At 49.2% G+C, this 23,355-nt stretch overlaps 1 protein-coding gene and 1 pseudogene across 1 annotated transcript; both read left to right on the plus strand.

The window, feature by feature from the left end:
• Positions 1-439: 439 nt before the first annotated feature.
• Positions 440-22,307, plus strand: LARP6 (La ribonucleoprotein 6, translational regulator). Its single transcript, XM_054725256.1, has 3 exons — positions 440-898; positions 16,735-16,945; positions 20,748-22,307. The coding sequence occupies exons 1-3, from the start codon at positions 699-701 to the stop codon at positions 21,813-21,815; spliced, it is 1,479 nt and encodes a 492-aa protein (XP_054581231.1). The 5' UTR covers positions 440-698; the 3' UTR covers positions 21,816-22,307.
• On the plus strand, positions 5,848-7,035 carry LOC103294948 (D-3-phosphoglycerate dehydrogenase-like; annotated as a pseudogene).
• Positions 22,308-23,355: the final 1,048 nt, after the last annotated feature.

The raw sequence follows: 23,355 nt of genomic DNA on the forward strand, positions 1-23,355 counted from the left end.
ATTTGAATACATACTATGAGAAGGACATTTTCTAAAGTAATACAGGACAGTGGCTTTTCAAACGTGGACCCTCAGCATTACTTAGAGTGCTTGTTAAAGGTTCTGAATCAAGATTCCGATTCGGGTCTGGATTGGAGGGGGTTAGAATTTGCATTTCTAACCAGCTCCCAGGGAAAGCCGGTGCTGCTGCTCTGGGCCGCACTTTGAGAACCGGGCCCTGACCGCAGGGCGCAGAGGTCAGTGGGCTGTGCTGATTCTGATATCATATCAGACCGCTGCCCGGTCAGCGGGAGACCCGCGGGGCACGGAGCCTGAGCTGCCGCGTGCCTGCCCCCAGTCAGCTGCGAGGTGAGGAGGCAGAGGCGCCGCGCCCCGCCCCGGCGGCCTGGAACGGAGCGGGCGGAGCCGCAGCCCAGCCCTCGGCCGGGTTTGGGCGGTGGGCCGAGGGCCGAGGGCGCGCTGGAGGCTGGGGCCGGGACCTCCCTCGGACCGGCCTCCGGGAGGAGAGCGGGGGAGCCGCCCTCTCCCTCCGCGGCCCCGCCCGCGCGGGCTCTCCGCCGGCGTCCGGGGCGGGGCGCCGCGACCCCCGCGCCTCCCGGGCCGCCTCCCCGGCCCCGCGGCCCCTGCCCCCGGCCGTAGACGCTGCGGCCCGGCTGGCTCGGCCTGGAGGCGCCGCGGTTCCGAGCGGCCCGCGAGCCATGGCCCAGCCCGGCGAGGAGGCTCTGCCCGGGCCCGAGACCGCGGTGCAGATCCGCGTTGCCATCCAGGAGGCCGAGGACGCGGCGGAGCCGGAGGACGACGGGGAGGGCGCGGGGGCGCGGGGCGCGGGGCGCCCGGCCCGGTACCTCAGCCCCGGCTGGGGCAGCGCCAGCGAGGAGGAGCCGAGCCGCGGGCACAGGTGGGACCTCCGACCCCGGTCCGGCCCGGGGAGCTCGGGGCGGCCGCGCAGCGAGCGGAGGGGCTGGAGGCAGCCTTGCCCCGGGGACGCGGCTCCGGGTGCCGCGCGGCGTCCGCAGGGCCGTGGCCGTCCCTGTGCCCGTCCTTGCGCCCGTCCTTGCGGCCGGGCCCGCAGCTCTGTAAGCGACCCCGGCCCCCTCCCACCCGGGGCTGGTGGCGGGATCCGAGGGCCTGTCCGCGGGCATGGTCTGGGGCCCAGGAGGAAGTCCTTCCTGGGCTGTCCTCCCCGTCCGCTCCTTCCGAGCTTCTAGAAAGCTCAGCCCAGCCTGGTCTTTACCCTGGAGGGTCCTCACCCCCACCCCCCTGCTCCAGGGATTCCAGCAAATCCTCACTGCCCAGTCTGTTTATCAGTCCAAATGGCTTCCCTCCCTGGGTGGGGCCAGGCACGGGGACACTGCTGCTGTGGGATCCCAGGAGGGGTGATTTCATGGCCTAGAGAGCTCTGTTGCCCTGATTTGGGATCGGTTTAGGGCTTGCTGCCTGTATCCCCCCTTGCTGGGGATTCCCATTTTCACATAGTCTTCCCCCCCTGACTTCTATGCTTGCATCATCTTCTTGCTGCCTTGGCGTTGGGTTCCTGGGTGATGGGTAGTCTGGAGCTGGTAGGGCACCAGAAGCCACCTGTCTAACCGTGCCTCTGGGCCCGAACTTTGCCATCAACTGGAGAGCTTATCCTTGTGTCAACTCACGCCCAAGCCTTTCGGACTGTGGTTTTGTTCCTGCCGTTGAAAGGAGAGACAGTATGGAGTGTCCAGTATGAGACAGTATGGAGTGTCCGTAGAAATGAGAGTAGGGAATGGCAGAACTTGCCAATTCTGGGGAATGCCAACAGGCACTTATTAAGAGCCTTCTTCTGAGACGCTTTGCACATGCTTTTAGCTGTCAGGGCTCTGCAGGGTTATTCTGCGGCAGGCATAAATCTTTTTCATTGGAAGAATAGTCACCTCAAAGGCATAAGGAGACTGGGACCAAAGCTATCCCCCATCACTGGCTGACTCTTTCCCAGTGAAAAAGTCTGGATTTGGGGACCCAGAGATTCAGGGTAGTCCAGTGGAGACAGGGGTATTTGAAGAGGAAAGCTGGGCCGCAGCAGATGACATAGTAGACATTTCAGCACTTTACATACTTTAAAGTCTGATTCATTCATTCAGCTCTGCTGAGTATTGAGAGTATAAAAATAATGACTCCACAGTCACCGGATCTCACAGTGTTCAGGAGAAGGCCGCCACCTAGTCAAATAACTTCAGAGGTCATGTATAATAGCTCTGAGTGGTTTATCCTCCTCACATTTATTTTGCCTCTGGTTAGCAAAAAGTTGTCCTCTATCCTGGGGCTAAGACAGTACCATTAGCATGGAGTAAAGCCCTACTTATTTTTTGGGCCCAGAAAGATCCGCTATGGGATCTAAGAGAACATGATCCTCAGTTCTGGTAGGCCTCTTGCCCTCACCCTCCTCACCTACCCTCCAGAACCGCCCTTTTCTCCCAGCTCCAGTCCAGTGGCTCGAGTCTCATAGAACATTCAGTCAGAAGCATTTCCTGCTGCCCACTGGCATAGAGTTGACCCCAGAAAAATCCCTGGGGCTCTTCAGGGTAGTGTAGCCAACAGAACCCAGCAGGCAGACATCCAGAGCACAAGGAGATGCAGCCAAGGACAGGATGCTCACCGTCCCTCATTTGGGCCCAGCCTGGCACGGGAGAAGCTGCCACCCTGGGAGAACACTCTGGGCTCCCAGAGCCTACAAGAGGCAGCCCAGGTTTCTGAATCTGCTCGGGGAGATGTGGCCCCCACCCACGTCATCCCCGCAGTCCATTGCTTCCTTTCCTGCCTGCCCTAGCAATTCATGCTCCCACAGGCCTGATCCCCTCTAGGTCCCTGAACACAGGGTGCAGTTTGTGTCTGTTTGCCTTTGTAGTTACACCTCTAGGTCCCTCTGATTGATGACTTCTAGTCAGCCTGAAAGCTTTACTGCCTCTTCCTCACTACCCCCATCCTGACCCCAAAACTGCATTTGTTTCCTCTCCTTTGTGTTGCTGTAGCCGTCTGTCCATTTTAGTCTGAGCACTCACCCACAATTATAATTCTAGAGCTCCATATCCCTCAACAGAATATGAGCTCCGTGAATTCAGGGACCGTGCTTGCCCTGTTCTCAGCACCTGGCATGTAGTGAGTATTTTCTAAATATTTGTCGAATGAATCATGTCTCTGAGATCAGAATCACTCTATGGGATTGAAGTATACGTGTTTCTCCTCCACTGGATAGTGAGATCCTTGAAGGCAGTGATCTTGCCTGAGTCCTCTCCGTATCTCCAGTACCTAGCCCAATACCTGGCTTATACCCAGGGACAAGGGATAAATGGAAAAAAGGAAAAATCTTTGTAACCTCCAAATGTTCATTAGTCTTCTCACATCTTGTTCACTAAAAAATTTCTTTCCTTTTATTATCACCTTTTAACCTAAAAATTTCAAACATAAAATGTGAAACAATAGTACAGTTGGAAATATTTTTGTCATTTATTTGATGGACATATAATGTGTATGGTTTTTCATGAAGCATTTACAGATATCTGGTACATAAGATTTATACCCTACATACTTCATTTTATAGCTCTTAATAATGACATTCTCCGATAAAGCCATAATATAATTATTGCAATCAAGAAAATTAACAATTCCCTGCCCTAGCCTGTTTGGCTAAGTGGATAGAGCATTGGCCTGTGGACTGAAGGGTCCCAGGTTTGATTCTGGTTGGGGGCACATGCCTGGGTTGCCAGCTCGGTCCCCAATAGGGGGAGTGCAGGAGGCAGCCGATCAATGATTCTCTCATCATTGATGTTTCTATCTCTCTCTCCCTCTCCCTTGCTCTCTGAAAACAATAAAAATATTTTTAAAGTATTTTTAAAAAAGAAAATTAACAATTCACTCATATAATCCCTAAAATAATCTAATAGTCAAGTCTCATAGTCAGGATTCCCCCAATTGCCCCATATTGTGTTTTATAGCTGTTATTTTCCCCCTTTACACCAGAATCCAACCCAGGTCGAGGCATTTGCCTATTATGTCTTTAGAATCTTTTAATCTAGAACATTACCACTTTTTAAAAAATGCTTTTCTATTTTGGAACTAAGAGGCCAGATGTCTTGTTGAATGTTTCCTAGTTTGAATTGGTCTGGTTTAACTTGCTCCTTTGTGCCACGTGTTTCCTGTAAACTGGAAGTTAGGGCTAAAGGCTTGAGTAGATTCAGATTAAACATTTGGGCGAGAACACTTCACAGACAATGCCGTGGGTTTTTCATTGCATCTCCTTAGGCTGCATCTACCGTTAGTGATGTTAAATTTGACCTCTTGGTTAAGGTGGTCCCTCTATTGCAATTAACAAGTAATAGGTGCACTTCTTGTGAATATTCTTTCTCCAACCACTTTCTCCTAATGGTTGTAGCATGCATTGATGATCCTTGCTGGAGTCAGTTAATTGGGGATGGCAAATTGGTGATTTTCTAATTTTATCCTTTATAGTGCATTTATTTGCATTCTGCTATAAAAGAGAGTTTTGTGTCATCACCTGGGGTTGAATAAAAGTTCCTCCTAAAGAGGCAAGCAGAAATGGTTAATTATTTCCCCTTTTTTGAGTACTTCCTTACTTGCTGGTATTAGATATTCTAGACTTAATTTATATTTTTCCTATTCCAGTCATGGGATTTAGCCATTTCCACAGGAATCCCTAGTTTTTCAAATACTAGTGGAAAGGTATTTATAAACCAAGACTTGGATTTGAGTGCTAATATCTACTGGGGCACCATTGCTTTCAGGTCTTTTCAATGGACAGAGCTAGGAAATGTTTTCTTTTTTTTAATTTATATTGCGAATTCTAATTTAATATTATAAGGTTTTGCTTTACTTCCTTTAATTTTACCCTGGAACTCTTGATTTCTAATAATATTAACCTATTTATTTGTTTTCTTTGTCTTACAATGTATAAAATGATTTAAAATTATAATCTCTATAATAAAGAGCCAGGGTATAATACCGGCATGACCGAAGCTCCTTATGACCGAAGCTAGACCAGAAGGGAAGTCAGTGCTGGGTTGCCGTGGCAACCCAGCGCTGACTGCTTTGCTGCAGGCCCGGTGCCCCAGCACTGACTGCTAAGGGGGCTGAGAATCAGGGCCAGAGAGAGGCCTGAAGAGAGAAGCAGGGACTGATCTGTTGCCTCTGTGGCAGCTTTTGACCAGCACTTGCCTCTCTTTCTCTCCCAATGTGGCCAGCAGCCGGGCCTCCATTTCTCCCCAGGACTCCACCTGGGCTGCTGATCAGCCCCGCCTTTCTGATCAGGCCCTGTTGATAGGCCCAGAGACACTGACTGTCATAGAATCTGACCAAGCAGGACCAAATCTGGGTGAAGTGTGAGGAACCAATGGCTACCTAGGAGGCGGAGCTTTTGATGTTGACTGACATAGAAACTGACAAATCAGAATCAAATCTGGGGGCTTAGAGGTGTTTCTGTCCAGGGAGAGTGATCAATCCCGAGGCCAGCTCCAGCAATGGCCTTCGCAAATCTACAGAAAGTGCTCATTAGTGACAGCCTGGACCCTTGCTGCTGGAAGATCCTGCAAGATGGAGGGCTGTAGGTGGTGGAGAAGCAGAACCTGAGCAAAGAGGAGCTGATAGCCGAGCTGCAGGACTGCGAAGGCCTTCTCCTCTGCTCGGCCACCAAGGTGACCACGGATGTCATCAACGCAGCAGAGAAGCTCCAGGTGTTGGGCAGGGCCGGCACCAGCATGGACAACGTGAATCTGGAGGCCACCACGAGGAAGGGCATCCTGGTCATGAACACTCCCAGTGGGAACAGTCTTAGTGCTGTGGAGCTCACCTGTGGAATGATCATGTTTCTGGCCAGGCAGATTCCCCAGGCGACAGCTTCGATGAAGGATGGCAAATGGGACCGAAAGAAGTTCATGGGAACTGAGTTGAAGGGAAAGACCCTGGGAATTTTTGGCCTGGGGAGGATCGGAAGAGAGGTGGCTGTCCAGATGCAGTCCTTCGGGATGAAGACTGTAGGGTACGACCCCATCATCTCACCAGAGGTCTCGGCCTCCTTCGGCGTTCAGCAGCTGCCCCTGGAGGAGATCTGGCCCCTCTGTGACTTCATCACTGTGCACACCCCTCTCCCGCCCTCCACGACAGGCCTGCTGAACGACAGCACCTTCGCCCTGTGCAAGAAGGGTGTGCGCCTGTGGAGGGATCGTGGATGAGGGCGCCCTGCTCTGGGCCCTGCAGTCAGGGCAGTGCTTGGGTGCAGAGCTGGATGTGTTCATGGAGGAGCCGCTTCGGACCGTGCCGTGGACCACGAGAACGTCACTAGCTGCCCCCACCTGGGCGCCAGCACCAAGGAGGCCCAGAGCTGCTGCGGGGAGGAGATCGCTGTCCAGTTCATGGACATGGTGAAGGGGAGAGCCCTCGTGGGGGTTGTGAATGCCCAAGCTCTTACCAGTGCCTTCTTTCTGCACACCAAACCTTGGATTGGTCTGGCAGAAGCCCTGGGGACTCTGATGTGAGCCTGGGCAGGGTCCCCCAAAGGCCTTATCCCTGAAGAATGCTGGGAACTGCCTGAGCCCCGCAGTCATTGTTGGCCTCCTCAAAGATGCTTCTAATCATGCGGATGTGAACTTGGTCAACACCACGCTGCTGGTGAAGGAGACCGGCCTCAATGTAACCACCTCCCATAACCCCACTGTGCCAGGAGCGCAAGGATGCGGGGAAGGCCTCCTGAGCGTGGCCCTGGCAGGTGCCCCCTACCAGGCTGTGGACTTTGTCCAGGGCACCACACCTGTGCTGCAGGCACTCAATGGAGCTGCCTTCAGACCTGAAGTGCCTCTCCTCAGGGCTCAGCCCTCCAACCCTGCCATGCTGCCTACCATGATTGGGCTCCTGGCAGAGGTAGGTGTGCAGCTGCTGTCCTACCAGACCTCAGTGGTGTCCGATGGGGAGACCTGGCACATCATGGGCATCTCCTCCCTGCTGCCCAGCCTGGACGCCTGGAAGCAGCATGTGACCTAGGCCTTTCAGTTTCATTTCTGATCTTGGGACTCACCAGGACCAGCCTTGGTGGCTTTGTGATCAACATTGAGAGGTCGCATTCCCGGGGCTGACACTACTTATGTGGTCTGACCCCTGTACTAACCACTTAATAAACAGCCCACCCTCCATCCCCCCCCCCAAAAAAAGAACCAAATGTGGGTCAACTGTGAGGAGCCAATGGCTGCCTAGGAGGTGGAGCTTTTGATGCTGACTGGCATAGAAACCGACCAATCAGAACCAAATCTGGCTGAAGTGTGAGGAGCCAATGGCGGCCTAGGAGGCGGGGCTTTTGACGCTGATTGGCATAGAAACAAACCAATCAGAACCAAATTGGCCAGCAGAGGAGAGCAGTTGGGGGTGAGATCAGGCCAGCAGGGGAGGGCAGTTAGGGGTGATCAGGCAGGCAGGCAGAGGCAATTAGGGACGATCAGGCAGGCAGGCAGAGGCAGTTAGGGGAGATCAGGCAGGCCGGCAGAGGGGTTAAGGGCAATCAGGCAGGCAGGCAGAGGCAGTTAGGGGTGGTCAGGCAGGCAGGCAGGTGAGCAGTTAGAAGCCAGCGGTCCCAGATTGCGAGAGGGAAGTCCGATTGGAGATGGTGCAGGCTGGGCTGAGGGCACCCCACCTCTCTGTGCACGAATTTTGTGCACCGAGCCACTAGTCTATATAATAAAAGGCTAATAGGCAAATTGTCCCCTCTACTGGGAGTTCGACCAGGACTTTGACCAGGGGGTGGGGTTGACCGGCCAACTGCCTGTGGCCCCTTCCCCTGGCCGGCCCCGCCCCTGGTTCAGCCCCCTCACCCTGATGAAGGGGGGGCGGGGCCAGCTGACCAACTTCCCACATCTCCTCTCCCCAGTTGGCCAGGCCCGATCAGCCACGATTGGGGTGGGCTGACCCCACCTGGGCACAAATTCGTGCACTAGGCCTCTAGTACTAAATATTAGTACAAATAATAAGCCACTGAGCACACCTGCTTTTCATACAGCAAACAGAAATATCTAGGCTTCTTTCTCTCCATAATGTTTAGGGACATTGCTCAAGCTATTGTTTCCTTGCTCTGGATGATGATAATGAAAGCCTTCATTTATCAATGCCAGTTTGTGCCAGACATGGAACTAAGTACTTTGTGTGTGTGTGTGTGTGTGTGTGTGTGTGTGTTTTAAAATATGTTTTTATTTATTTCAGAGAGGAGGGGAGAGGGAAAGAGAGATAGAAACATCAACGAAGACAGAGAATCATTGATTGGCTTCCCCCTGCATGCCCCCCACCACACTGGGGATCAAGCCTGAAACCCGGGCATGTGCCCTGACCAGGAATCGAACCATGACCTCCTGGTTCATAGGTCAATGCTCAGTCACTGAGCCAGGATGGTCAGGCTGGAACTAAGTACTTTGTATACCTTACCTCTGCTCCTCATCACAAATCATTATTTAGATCTGCAGACACATCCACAAGTTGTACTCTTCCCAGGTTCTGAGAACATATCCAAACATCATGTCAGAAGATAGGTCATGATCTCTAATCTCTAAAATAAAGAGTCAGGGTGTATCGACCGATCACAACCAAAGGCTGACCATCCAGAAGTCAGCGCTGGGTTGCCATGGAGACCCAGTGCTGACTACTGTGGCTACAGGCCTGGTGACCCAGCAGTGACTACTGAGGGGGCTTTGAATCAGGCCCGGAAAGAGACCTGAAGAGAGAAGCAGGGGCTGATCTGTAGCATCTGAGGCAGCTTTTGACCAGCACTTGCCTCTCTCTCTTTCCCTCCGAGCCTGGCCACGGATGCCCCACATCCGTATCTCTCCAGGCCTCCACCAGGGCTGCTGATTAGCCCTGCCTTTCTAATCAGGCCCCGTTGATAGGCCCAGAGACGCTGACTGGCATAGAAACCAGCCAATCAGAACACCAATCCGGAAGTCAGTCCTGCAGTCAGTGCTGGGTTGCCATGGGGACCCAGTGCTGACTACTGTGGCTGCAGGCCTGGTGACCCAGCAGTGACTGCTGAGGGGGCTTTGGATCAGGCCCGGAAAGAGACCTGAAGAGAGAAGCAGGGGCTGATCTGTAGCATCTGAGGCAGCTTTTGACCAGCACTTGTCTCTCTCTTTCCCTCCGAGCCTGCCCAGCAGCACTGCATCCATTTCTCTCCAGGCCTCCACCGGGGCTGCTGATCAGCCCTGCCTTTCTGATCAGGCCCTGTTGATAGGCCCAGAGATGCTTATTGGCATAGAAACTGGCCAATCAGAACCAAATCTGGGTCAACTGTGAGGAGGCAGTGGCTGCCTAGGAGACAGAGCTTTTAACACTGACTGGCATAGAAACTGACCAATCAGAACCAAATCTGGGTCAACTGTGAGGAGCTAATGGCTTCCAAGGAGGTGGAGCTTTTGACGCTGACTGGTGTAGAAACTGACCAATTAGAACCAAATCTGGGTCAACTGTGAGGAGCCAATAGCTGCCTAGGTGGTGGAGCTTTTGACACTGATTGGTATAGAAACTGACCAATTAGAACCAAATTGGCCAGCAGAGGAGGGAAGTTGGGGGCGAGATCAGGCTGCCAGGGGAGGGCAGTTGGGGGCGAGATCAGGCTGCCAGGGGAGGGCAGTTGGGGGCAACCAGGCTGGCAAGGGGAGGGCAATTAGGGACAAGATCAGGCTGGCAGGGGAGGGCAGTTGGGGGCAACCAGGCTGGCAGGGGAGGGCAGCTGGGGGTGAGATCAGGTTGGCAGGGGAGGGCAGTTGGGGGCAACCAGGCTGGCAGGGGAGGGCAGCTGGGGGTGAGATCAGGCTGGCAGGAGAGGGAAATTGGGGGCAAGATCAGGCTGGTAAGGGAGGGAGGTTAGGGGTGATCAGGCAGGCAGAGGCAGTTAGGGGCGATCAGGCAGGCAGGCAGGTGAGCGGTTAGAAGCCAGTGGTCCCAGATTGCGAGAGGGATGTCCGACTGCCGGTTTAGGCCTGACTGGCAGTTGGACATCCCCCACGGGGTCCCTGATTGCAGAGGCTGCCGGCTGGGCTCAGGGAACCATTACAACTGGTCCACTGAATGACCAGTTGATTGGTCGCTATGATGCACACTGACTACCAGGGGCCAGATGCTCAATGCAGGAGCTGCCCCCTGGTGGTTAGTGTGCTCCCACAGCCAATCTCCCACAGCCATCCCTCCTCCCGGCTGGCCGGGTGGTCAGTGCACTTCCACAGTCAACCTCCCATGGCTGGCCAACCTCCCACAGTCCTTCCTCCTGGACTGGGTGAGATGGCCCCGAATGGCCCCAATCACCGGCCAGGCTGAGGGACGCCACATGTGCATGAATTCATGCAACAGGCTCTAGTAAATATATAAGAACCTGTGGGCACACAGAACAGGATGTAGCTTCTGCTAGTGATATCCAAAATGGAGTTGTTCCCAAGGTGCCTTTTCCAAAGTTGAACATACTTGTATATTTTCAATCTGTCTCTAAGACGAACCTTTATCTTTTGATTTTGCCCTCATGTTTTTATATTGCATCATCAATTTGGTTGCCTTTTTGAATGTTTTCAGATCCTTATCTTTTTCTAGAGACAAAGCAAAAGAAACTTCACATGGAACTAAACCCTAGTTCTTTTCATAAATGATGTTTTCTCAATATCTTTCTTGTTGCTGTCCAGCATTTTCCTGGTCTTGGTGGCCAAAGCACAATATCAGATCATATGCAAGGATAGATGAGTCCAAGAGATCTTTACTGTGTTGAAAGTCTCAGTGAGGAGCTCACTACTCCACCATTTTAGATTGGATATTTTCCTTCTATAAAGTTTCATAGATTAACCACTCAATTAATATATCCAAATTAGCTTGAGATTTTATGAGAAAAGCCTTGGATATTTTATGCTGTATTTGTTTCTCCAAATTATTTACAAATATGATAAATATTTCAACACTGGCCTATGGAGCCCAGTCCTCTATTTTGAAATGTGCCCCCTATTTCTACACTGTGTTTCTATTTCTACCAGGTTTACAACTGTAACAAAAGCATTTATCACCACTCCCAATGTACAATGCTTTATTTAAAATGAAACAATAATCCTACCTAATAAAAGGGTAATATGCAAATTGACTGCACCTTCGCTACACCTAAGCCACGCCCACCAGCCAATCAGGGCGAGTATGCAAATTAACCCAACCAAGATGATGACTAATTTGCATACACTGAGGGAGGGAGGAGTGAAGACTGAAGACACCATAGAAGGAAGAGGGAGGGAAAGTAGAAAGCAAGGCGGCTGCTGGAGGGAAAATGCGGGCTGCGCGGGTGGCCACAGAGGTGGGCAGCAGTGGGTGGCAGCGGCAGGCATGGCGGGTCGGGGGAACGGGGGGTGGGGTGCGCCGTGGAGGCAGCGGTGTGTGCTGCCGCGGAGGTGGCGGCCGCGGGGGCGGAAGCGGCTGCGGGCGCGGCGGGGTGGGCAGGGTGCGCCCTGCCTGTTGCAGCGGGAGAGATGGGGGGGTGGGAGAGGTGCCGGTGGCGGGAGGGAAACCCGCACGAAGTCTTGCAGGAATCTTCCTGCAAAACGGGCCCCTAGTCTATAATAATAAAAGCGTGATATGCAAATTGACCAAATGGCCGAACAGCGGAACAACTGTCCGGACGACTTTCCAGACAAAGCTGGGGCTGCAAGGGCTGACGCAGCGAGGGCTGAGGCGGCCAGGGCTGCGAGGGCCTACTCTTGCTCTAATTTCGTGCATCGGGCCTCTCGTGTAAACATAAAACTTAAATGTAAATCTTTTTAAAGTTCTCTTAAAAGGCCACTAACAAGCCCAGCTGATGGGCTCAGGGGTTATGCATCGACCTATAAACCAGGAGGTTATGGTTCAATTTCCCGTCAGGGCACATGCCCACGGCTCAATCCTCAGTGTGAGGCATGTAGGAGGCAGCCAATCAATGATTCTCTCTCATCATTGATGTGTCTATCTCTCTCTCTCCATCTCCCTTTCTCTCTGAAATCCATAAAAATATATTTTTTAAAAAAGAAAGGGCACTAACAAGATATTCATCAGTAACCATACTTATACTTTCGGTCTCAAAAAATCCTGATAGGCGTGATTTGCCCTTACAGAAATGATTCACTTTATACTGGTGATACTTTCTAAATTCCTACTATGTGCAAGGCTCTGGGTTGATGCTAGAATGAAAGAACCCAATATGAACCCTGCTCCCCAGGCACTTTCAGTTCAGGGCACTAAAAAGAAGTGCACACAAGTAGTTTCAATACAACTATAGACAAGTGTTAGTTGAAAGCTCAAATGACTTCCTTCTTGGGAGAATTGCATTTGAGATGAACCTTGATGTCTAACTAGGATTTATACTTGAGAGATGGGGCAAAGCATTCAAGGAGATGGAAACAGTATGCTCAAAGGCCTAGAGTTCAGAAACCTTGTGACCCTTACAAGGTACTGTAAGTCTGTCTTTTAGTTTTTTTTAAATATATTTTTATTGATTTCAGAGAGAGAGAGAGAAACATCAACGATGAGAGAGAATCATTGATCGGCTGCCTTCTGCACACCCCACACTGGGGATCCAGCCTGCAATCTGGGCATGTGCCCTGACCAGTAGTCGAACTGTGACCTCCTGGTTCATAGATGGACACTCAATCACTGAGCCATGCCGCTGGGCGGGACTATAAGCCTTTTAAAAAATGTTTTATTGATTTTAGAGAGAGGTGAAGAGAGAGAGAGAAACATCGATCAGTTGCATCCTGTATGTGCCTGACCAGGGATCAAACCCACAACCTAGGTATGTGCCCTGACCGGAAATCAAACCCGAAACCTTTTGGTGTACCGATGACACTCCAATCAGCCTTCCACCAGGCCAGGGCAGGAACTATAACTCTAATTGCTTGGAGCAAAAGATCTGAAAGGAAATAGGTTGAAATAAGTTTGGAAGCCGGTTACAGCCAGATTCTAAATGAATCTGAATATATTGCTAAGGACTTGGGTTTTATTTAATATGAAATAGAAAATGTTGTTTTGTTAACATCATCATTAGAGCAGTGACATGGCTGTTCTTCAAAACGTGTGATAAGGCACAGAGTGGAATAGGCTTAACCTGAAATGCAACTGGAGTGGGGCAGGGGGCCAGAGGAGGTGGCAGGAGATGGGAAGACAGAAGCCTGGAAAGGGTACAAGAGTGAAAAGGGATGCTAATATCTGAGAAGTAATTCAAATTCTTCCTTTGGAACAATTGCCCAGTCTCTCTGCCTGACAATGAAAAGTAGCAGACAGCATACCATTTACTTCCAAGGGGGGAAAAAGATTATTTTCTACAGGAATTGAATGAACTAACTGGTGATCTAGAGCTGCTAAGGTAGAGCCAGTATCTACAATGTAAAGCCTTCTCCATATGAGGTTTACGTAACGATTCCCTGCCTCTTCTCCCTAAGGGAGGCCTGCCAGTGGGCGTGTGCCACCCATGTACATAGAGCCACCTAAGAAGAAAACCAACAGGAGTGTACAGCTATAGAAGGGACCCACATGACCCACCAAGAAAAAGCAACCCAGACCTTCCTTCTTCCAAAGGAATAGCCTTGGAGTCTAACTCCCCGTTCCTAAGTGTGGTCTGTGTTCAGTGACTACCTTCCAAGGTGTGCAGTGTGGGAAGCGGGGGAAAGGAGTCACTTTACGATGGAGACAAACTGCCTCAGCCAGATGACCAGGGTCAGCATCCACAGTGATTAGTCATGTTGATAGTACGTGGCCTTGATGATGTGATGAGAATGGAAATTTACTTCTGTGGTCCTCCTAGAACCCCATAGCCTCAGTCTAATCATGAGAAAAATATCAGACAAATCATAAAGGGAGACATTCTACAATATACCTGAACACCGGCAACACTGTCAAGGTCATCAAAAACAAGGAAAGTCTGAGAAACTGTAACAGCCAAGGGGAGCCTGGTGAGTCATGACTAAATGCAATATGACATCCCGGATGAGATCCTGCAACAGAAAAAGGATATTGGGTAAAAACCAAGAAAATTTGAATAAAATATGGACTTCAGCTAATAATAATGCATTAATATTCATTAATATATTATGAATGTAAGCTATTAATAATAGAAGAGGAAGCCTGGTGTTGGGCCTATGGGAACTCTCTGTACTATTTTCACAATTTTTCTATACATCTAAAACTATTCTAAAGTTTATTTCTTAAATGTTTATAAAGAAAAAGATGAATTGTTTACCAGTCACATGAAGAAAATCAATGACATGAAAGTTAAATAGAAAAACTGACCCCATTTCCAGACTGTCTACAGGCAAATAACGAAACCTTTTCATTTTTAAAATCAACCAATGCCTATATTTTATGCTAATTTTAATTTCTGAATTTGAAAAAATTATGAGATGGATTTAATTGTTGTTGTTTTTTCCTCCTCACAGAATATTTTATTTTTATTCTCATTTTGACTCCTCTGCAATTGATTTTTTTGGGTGGTTGAAAAACAGTGAAAATTTTGCTAGGGTCAAAGGACATAAATGGATGAGCCTTTTCCAACCATAAACTAATAGGTTATAGTACTTCGATTTTTGAGCCCGCTCCCTTTTTTCCTTGGTTGATTACTTTATGTAAGAGCTTAATGCTGATCCAAGGGAAATGTTAATTGTTTGCTTCTTTGTAAAGGAAACATAATATGCATGTAAACATACTTTTTATTGAAGGCCTCCTTTTTAAAAAACTTTAATTGTGGTAAAATGCACATACAATTTATCATCTTAACCCTTTTTAAGTGGCATTAAGTACACTCACATTGTTGTGCAACCAACACCACCTTCCTACTCCAGAATTTTTTTCTTTCCTACTTGAAACTCTATCCATTAAACAATAACTCCCCATTCACCCCTCTCCCATCCCCTTTTAACCACCACTCTACTTTCTGTCTCTATGAATTTGATTATTCTAGGGACCTCATATAAATGGAATCATACAGTATTTGTCCTTTTGTGACTGGCTTATTTCACTTAGCATAATGTCCTCAAGATTCATCCATGTTATAGTATGTGTCAGAATTTTCTTTTTGAGGCTGAAATATATTTCACTGTATATACATACTACATCTTGTTTATCCATTTATCCATCAATGGACTTTGAGTTGCTTCCATCTGTTGGCTATTGTGAATAATGCTGCTGTGAACACGTTCTCCTAACAGAGTAGAAGCACACGGATGCTTTAGGTGGACTAGGTGTGTGTGTCTGTACCCGGAGTTGTTCTCTCTGCTCAGAACATGGTAATGGAAGCTGTGAGTTGGGTGTTCAGGCTCTTGGACATAAAGCTACCACATAGGAAAGCAGCTATATTTTTTTCCAGAAGTAGTTTTTAACTAATCCTTTTTATTGTGTAGTATATATAGTATTTGTATAATGCATAATTTAATTTAGTAATAAATATACAAATGATAACTCACCTTTGATAACTTTTAATGATGGTGTCCACTGTGACTTGGATAATCACGCATTCCCTAAATAGTTATGGCTTTGAGGTTTTTATAACCTCTGTGAAAGGTTGGCCATCCTGAAGAAGCTTTGCCCAGGATTTCCTTGGCTTGTTCTCATGTTCTATTCTCAGGAGGGAAAGTCAGCCAGGGGAGCTCCTGGGGGTGTGGGTTTCATTTAGAAGGCCCTGGTGAATGGGATTGTTTCAGATTTCAAGGCAGGGTCCCAACAAAACCTGGAAAATATTGTGTGTGCTGGCTTTGGAGACACAAGTTTGAGTTTGGATCCTAGATCTGCCTCTTATGAATGAGCAAATGGATGTATCTGTCGTTTACTGAGCTCTATGGTATGCCAGGAGCTCTTTGGATATGAGCTGTCTTAATTCATCTAACCTTCACCATAATCCTGTCATGACTCCCCATTTCCCGAAGTGGCACCGTGGTGTGGCAGTGGAGCTCCTGCCCAGTTTGACTCAGTTAATAAAGGGTGGTGTCAGGATTCAAACCTAGGCGGTGTAACTTTAGAACTGGGACTCTTAGTTACTTTGCCAGACTACCTTCTGGAAATCAGGATTTGCAGGGTGGAGGTGGGGAGGGAAGGATAAGGAGTGTATTGTGAAAAGCATCGGATAGAAGAGCAGCACATAAATATTAGTAGAGGGTGTTGTTGTATTAATGGTCCCCCCTCCTTGTTAAAAACCAAAGCGTGATTTCTTAGCTTTTTGGAAGCAAAACCTATCCCCTGTGGCCATGTGATCACCCCCTCTGTAGAGTCCAATTCAGGTATGGCCCAGCGCAGTTTCTTAGGGCTACTGTAACAAAGCACCACAAATCGGAGGGCCTAGAACTACAGAAAAGTATTGCCTCACAGTTCTGGAGGCCAGAAGTCCGAAATCAAGGTGTCCGTGGGGGCATGCTCCCTCTCAAGGTGCTATGGAAGGGTCTGGTCTAGGTATTTTTTGGGCAGTCTTTGATGTTCTTTGACTTCTGCATGCCCCCCTTTCCCCGTCTCTGCCTTCATCTTCACACAGCATTCTCTCTGTGTGTCCGGATTCCCCTTTTAAAGATGAGTCCTACTGGATTAGGGACCTTCCTGCTCTGATATGGCCTCATCTGCAACTAATGACATCTGTAAGACACTTTCCAAATAAGGTCTTATTCTGAGCTGGGAATGTTGGGACTTCAAGATATGAATTCTGGGTGGGGGGAGACAGTTCAGCTGATAACACCCAGTGTCTCCTTCTGGTCTCAGTGGCGCCACAACAAGTGGGGGCGAGAATGAGCATGAGGACCTGGAGCAGGAGTGGAAGCCTCCAGACGAGGAGTTAATCAGGAAACTGGTGGATCAGATTGAATTCTACTTTTCCAATGAAAACTTGGAAAAGGACGCCTTCCTGCTAAAGCATGTGAGGAGGAACAAGTTGGGATATGTGAGTGTTAAGCTACTCACATCCTTCAAAAAGGTGAGACCTCGTTGTCAGAGCTGCCCAAAGGGTTTCAAGGCTGTTTGGGGTTATGGGTCAAAATATTTTTTTACCCTTTTCAAACCTAATGACTAGTAATTTTTTACTTCCTCTGATGCCTGAAAAAAGAGAAAAATGATCAAGAGAGGGGATTTAGGATTGTCCCACACTATGAAAAGGGTCCTGGGTTTGGGGACAGATCTCAGCAATGGCCTTTTGAGACACCTACCAGGCCTAGAATTATATGCAATTCAAGCTTTTCATTTGTATAGTTGAGTAAATAAAAGGAGGAAGGAGTGCTCAGAACTCTGGGAGATAAGCCCTTCTCCAAGGTTTCAGCCGCCTTTGTGTGCACTGCCAACCTCACCTGTAGATGGAGACGTGGGAAGTCTGCCTGTTGCTGCCGTCTGGGCGGCAGACCGCATGGCCCTGCTGTGCACACATCCAGCAAGTGGACCGCGTTCGCCTGCTTCTTGAAGAGCTGGCAGATAAGTCGGCCCCAGAACTCTGTCTCCCTTGAGGGAAGTTGTTTACTGGAATGGAAAAGCACTACACTGACTGTTGGGTAACGAAACGTGTAATGAGTAGGTCCTAGCCAAGTTGTCAGGAAGCACCTAGGACAGCTCTTCTCCCAGACGCTTCTCTGCCGCAGGTCCTGGTGTGCTCTGCCCTCTTCTGTTCTCTTTCTTTTATTCCTTCATCAAGCATACTCATCCTGTATGCTGAGTACTGTGTTAGGCATAGGATATACAAGATGAATTTGGCATTCCCCTGCCTTTGCAAAGTCCAGTGAAGGAGAGAGAGACTAGTGAAAGGTTACAATATGACCCTAGACAGCACCATGAAAGAAAGAAAGGATTATTGGTGGTGAGTTGCTTAGAGCAACTAATCCTGCTTGGAGAAGTGCGACATTAAAGTTGGATCTTGGAGAATGAGTAGGAGTTTTCAACAAACAGGAGACGGGAAGTGGCATTGCATGTTCCAAAGGAAAACCTGCTCTTCCCCCTGTGTACCTCCTCTGCTGCCATTCCCACACTCACACTTCAACAGAAGTGAGGGGAGGGTTCCCACACCAAGCATTTCTGTGACACGGCTGAGTGTCCTACACTTCACCTCAGTTCTGACACTGTCTACCTGGAGATGGCATTAGATCCCAGAGGTTAAGGGCTCGGTCCCACAGACTGGCCCCCACTTCAGGTGCCAATCACAAGTAGTAGGTCCCTAGGTTACCCACAACTTCTGTCCAACTTGGCTACAAATCAGGAGTTCCTGTGGCCTCCTCCCCTTGGATTCGATTATTTGCTAGAATAGCTCACGGAACTCGGGAAACACTTACCTTTACCAGTTGGCCATAACAAAGGATACAGATGAATAACCAGATGGAGAGATACAAAGGGGTGGGATTTGGGAGCACAGGAACGCCTGTCCCAGTGGCGTTGGGGTGCACCACCCTCCATGTAGGCAGATGTGTTCACCCACCTGGAAGCTCTCCAAATCCTCCATTATTGGGATTTTTTTGGAGGCTTCCTCCCATAAAAGTGATCATTATTAACTTCATTTCCACCCTCCCTCCCCTCTCAGAGGATGGGGGCAGAGGGCTGAAAGTTCTAAGCTTCTAATTATGACTCAGTCTTTCTGGTGACCAGCCCCATCCAGGAGCTTTGGGAGCCCACCCAGGGTCCCCTCATTAGAACAAAAGATGCTTCTAGTGCTCTGATCCCTTAGGAATTGACAAAAGGTTTCAGGGGTCAGTGCCAGGAATGGGAATGAAGACCAAATACACGTATTCCTTATTATAAACCGCAGTGTCACACATGTGCAGGGAACAGTGAGCAAGCCTTCACACGCAAAGTGTTCGTCGGGAGCCCCAAAATGCAACAGCCAGTGGACTCATCCTATACATTTCTTTTTTCCTCCCCAGACGCCCTAAGAGTCAACCTGATTTTCTTTCCTTTTTAACTTGCCACTTACGTATCTATTTAGGAGGTGTCTTCTCTGTTGAAAACCAGCCGCAGAGTGGACACAGACTCCCCAATATCTCCAAAATGAGAGCAAAGACATTTTTCCTTTGACAGGGTTTCCTGCTAATCATAGTAGCAAACCTATACGACAAAGGTAACAAACAGGGAAATGACAGTGTTTTAAAATCTCACAAAGTTCTTTTAGTAATTGCACAAAGCCCACAGCTCCCTGGTTCCTCTTAGGTGCCTGGCTACTCCTTCTAAAAGCTCAGACACAGGCCTGGGACGCTCAGACTGAATTTCTCATGGACCTTGCTCCCGGCTCTGGAGGAGTGCTTGCCAGAACCTGCTCTCTCCACTGGCCATGGCCAGCGGCCAGTTCTCCAGCCCTCTGAGCAAGGCAGCACTGGCCTCCTCCGGGCACCATCTGCTCAGGCTCCAGGCTTAGGATTGTCCTCTCCAGAGTCTCCCTCCCTGACCTGTTTTGGAGAAGGCTCCCCATGTTCTACCCTCAAAAGGACCACTGTTTGGCTCTCCCACAACCTGGCACTGACCTGTGGTCATCATCTTCATCCTTTCTGGATCTCTCATTCACCACCAGTCCAACTCTTTCCCTGGACCCACTTCTCTCTGCCCTTAGCCTGTGTCACAGTGATCAGCTCCATTGTCTGTGTGTAGGTGACTTGTGGTTCCCACATCCTAAGTACAAATCCGGCTATTTCATCTGGAGGCCACAGGCTAGAGTGGAAGTGTCCTCTTTCCAGGAGCCTGCCTGTATGGTGGAGAGCTCTGCCACGGTCCTCTCAATGCTGCTCTGTGAGGGAGTCCTTCCTGAGTCCTGAGAAGTTCCTGCTTTGGTTGCTCTGCAGAGCAGCTGCTCTGGCCTGGCCTCAGAGGACTCGGGGTGATCTCGCCATTCCTGGATCAGGCCACCCACCCCACCCATCTCCACCGTTTCTTCAGGATGACTCATTCTTCCTGGAATTCCCTCACTGAAAGTGGGCCTCTTGAAAATTACTGTTTTACGATATAAATATAGCTTTCACATACTGCAACATACCCACACTTTCCACTAAGTGAGGAGGGGATCTATTTAATCATTCTTCATGAGGCCCAAGTTGGATTTAATTCCTAGTTGAAACAGCTAAAATTATTTCCAGGAGATATTGCAGTGAAATATGAAACATTTTTTGGAACCTTCGCTGTAGTAAATGCATAAATGCATAAATACAACTTCAGAACGGTCATCAGTTTGAAAACAAGCATTGACAAAACAAATGATTCATTTCTGTAGATTCCTTTAAATTTTGAAAATGAACTGCATGTTAATAAACACTGAGGTTATAATCATTCAAAGTGCATATACATTTTTTGGGGGACAGCCTGTATTTATTCATTTAATCCTCAGACTGACTCTATGAGGTAGGCAGGCATATTAACATCCCCATTTCACAAATGAGGAAGTTGAGGCACTGGGAGGTTGAATAACTTTTTAGATCTCACTACCAGTTGGAGGTGGGCCTTGCATTTGTGCATCCAATAGCCTTTGTCCAGAGCCTGCAGGTTTAATCTCTGAACTTGTTCAGAACAGATAGAATATTTCCATCAGCATGACAAGTTCTGTTGGACAGCACTGCTCTCAACTGTGCTGCCTCATTTGATATTCTGCAAAGTGTGTTTGTTCATTCATTCATTCACTAGATTTTTGAGTGCCTGCTCACATCGGGTATGATTGTAGATACCAGTCCTCCGGAATAAGGAAAGGTGTGAGGGAGATTACAGAGGATACAAGGTAGACCAGGACATTGGGTACCATTTCAGATTTGCTTTGTGTTCTTCAGGTGAAACACCTTACACGGGACTGGAGAACCACAGCACATGCCCTCAAGTACTCAGTGACCCTAGAGTTGAACGAGGACCACCGGAAGGTGAGGAGGACCACCCCTGTCCCTCTCTTCCCCAATGAGAACCTCCCCAGCAAGATGCTTCTAGTCTATGACCTCTACCTGTCCCCTAAGCTGTGGGCCCTGGGCGCCCCCCAGAAGAATGGGAGGGTGCAAGAGAAGGTGATGGAGCACCTACTCAAGCTCTTTGGGACCTTTGGCGTCATTTCATCAGTGCGGATCCTCAAACCTGGGAGAGAGCTGCCCCCTGACATTCGGAGGATTAGCAGCCGGTACAGCCAGGTGGGGACCCAAGAATGTGCCATTGTGGAGTTCGAGGAGGTGGAAGCCGCCATCAAAGCCTATGAGTTTATGATCATGGAATCTCAGGGCAAGGAGAACATGAAAGCTGTTCTGATTGGTATGAAGCCACCCAAAAAGAAACCTCCCAAAGACAAGACCCATGACGAGGAGCCCACTGCGAGCATCCACTTGAACAAGTCCCTGAACAAGAGAGTTGAGGAGCTTCAATACATGGGTGACGAGTCTTCTGCGAACAGCTCCTCCGACCCTGAGAGCAATCCCACGTCCCCTATGGCTGGCCGGCGGCATGTGGTCACCAATAAGCTCAGCCCCTCTGGCCACCAGAACCTCTTTCTGAGTCCGAACGCCTCCCCATGCTCAAGTCCTTGGAGCAGTCCCTCGGCTCAGCGCAGAGGCGTTTCCAGAAAGTCCCCACTGGCCGAGGAAGGTAGGCTGAACTGTGGCACCAGTCCCGAGATCCTGCGCAAGTGCATGGATTATTCCTCCGACAGCAGCGTCACTCCCTCGGGCAGCCCCTGGGTTCAGAGGCGCCGCCAAGCTGAGATGGGGACACAGGAGAAGAGCCCCAGAGCGAGTCCCCTGCTCTCTCGGAAGATGCAGACTGCAGATGGGTTACCTGTGGGGGTGCTGAGGTTGCCCAGAGGTCCTGACAACACCAGAGGATTCCATGGTGCCCACGAGAGGAGCAGGGCCCATGTATAAATAAATACCTTCTATTTGTAATGCTGGCTCCATTGAAAACCACTGGTTTCAGGTTCTGATAAATACCTGGCATGCCATAGAATGAAATTAAGTCCCCTTTCAAGAATTTTGTATACATATGAACCTCTTAATTTATATGTTCACAATGTATATAGATTGTCTGGACACCCTGGTTTTAAGGCCATCTTCTAGTTCAGGAGACCCCTTCCTCCCAACACAACCGTTGTTGTGATGCTGTCCAGCCAGTGTGTGAACGTCGTGGCTCCCTATGGCTGTGGGATGGGCTCCGGGGACGCCTGGCAGCCAGCCTCTTCTCTGGGGCAGGGTTCTTCTCCTTCTTTTGGGTGACGGGCTGTCCTAGGCCATGCAGGGAGTCCTCAGAGCCCAGAAGAGTTCTTTTGTGCAGTGGCAACTAGTTAAACCTGTTGCATGGTGTCTTCTAGGATCTAATGTATGTTTTCTGTCAAGTGAATAAAAAAATAAAACACTCAAGCCCAGCCGCGTGGCTCAGTGGTTGAGTGTTGACCTATGAACCAGGAAGTCACGCTTCGATTCCCGGTCAGGGCACATGCCCGGGTTGCAGGTTAGATCCCCAGTGGGAGGCATGCAGGTGGCAGCCAATCAATGATTCACTCTCATCATTGATGTTTCTATCTCTCTCTCCCTCTCTCTTTCTCTCTGAAATCAATGAAAATCTATTTTATAAAATAAAACACTCAACTGAGAGTGTTGGCTCTGAAATCATGCCTGACAAAAATCTGCCTCCTGACAAGGCTGTGGTCAGCGTGTCATGAGGCCCTGAAATGCTTAACCAAAACATTTCTTGAGTGTGCCTCATGGCAGCCCTGGGGCTCCCTGGGGCTTGTGGTGGCCTGAGAGGTGGCAGAGTTTATGCAGATGTTAGAGCACCACCCCTCTCATCACAATGAATCACAGAGCAGAAGACTGCTCAGTGTAGACCAAGCTCTCTAGATGTGATCTCCCTGGACTGGCATTGACATCACTTTGGAACTTGTTAGAAATGCAAATTCTCAGGCCTGCTGAATCAAAAACTCTGGGAAACGGGCCTGGAATCTGGATTTTAACAAGCCTGCCTGATGATTCTGAGAACAAAGGTGTGGGACTAGAGGTCACACAGTGTGACTCCCACATGCCACCCCCCACTTCCTAGTTCTGTGACGTTAGGCAGTTACTAGCTCCACTTAGCCTCATTATATCCCTGCAAAGTGCTTTGTCTTGATGTCAGTGCCTGAAATGCAGCTGCTCCTTTTCCTGGGGGTAATGTCCATTATCACTGGAAGCTGCCTGAGTGTCGCAGACAGAGCACTGGCCAAGGCTTCAGTGTTGGTTTATTCGCTTGCTATTTGGGGGGATTTGAGGCAAGTCACATTTAATGAAATTTGTTAATAATTATTGAAGAGTGATTAGATGCCAGGGGCTATGCTGAGAGTTTTCCATGCATTATCTAATTTTCCTAAGAACCACATGAGATAGGTTCAGATATTATCTCTATTTTACACCAGAAGAAACAGAGATAGTG

This window comes from Eptesicus fuscus, chromosome 2 (assembly GCF_027574615.1).
Source record: "Eptesicus fuscus isolate TK198812 chromosome 2, DD_ASM_mEF_20220401, whole genome shotgun sequence".
Classification (NCBI taxonomy): Eukaryota; Metazoa; Chordata; class Mammalia; order Chiroptera; family Vespertilionidae; genus Eptesicus; species Eptesicus fuscus.

Excerpts from the sequence above, each read along its gene's own strand:
- LARP6 (XM_054725256.1), top strand. The coding sequence starts at position 699 with ATGGCCCAGCCCGGCGAGGAGGCTCTGCCCGGGCCCGAGACCGCGGTG. Across the intron at positions 899-16,734 it reads GAGCCGAGCCGCGGGCACAG|TGGCGCCACAACAAGTGGGG; the intron begins GTGGGACCTCCG and ends TTCTGGTCTCAG. Across the intron at positions 16,946-20,747 it reads TACTCACATCCTTCAAAAAG|GTGAAACACCTTACACGGGA; the intron begins GTGAGACCTCGT and ends TGTGTTCTTCAG.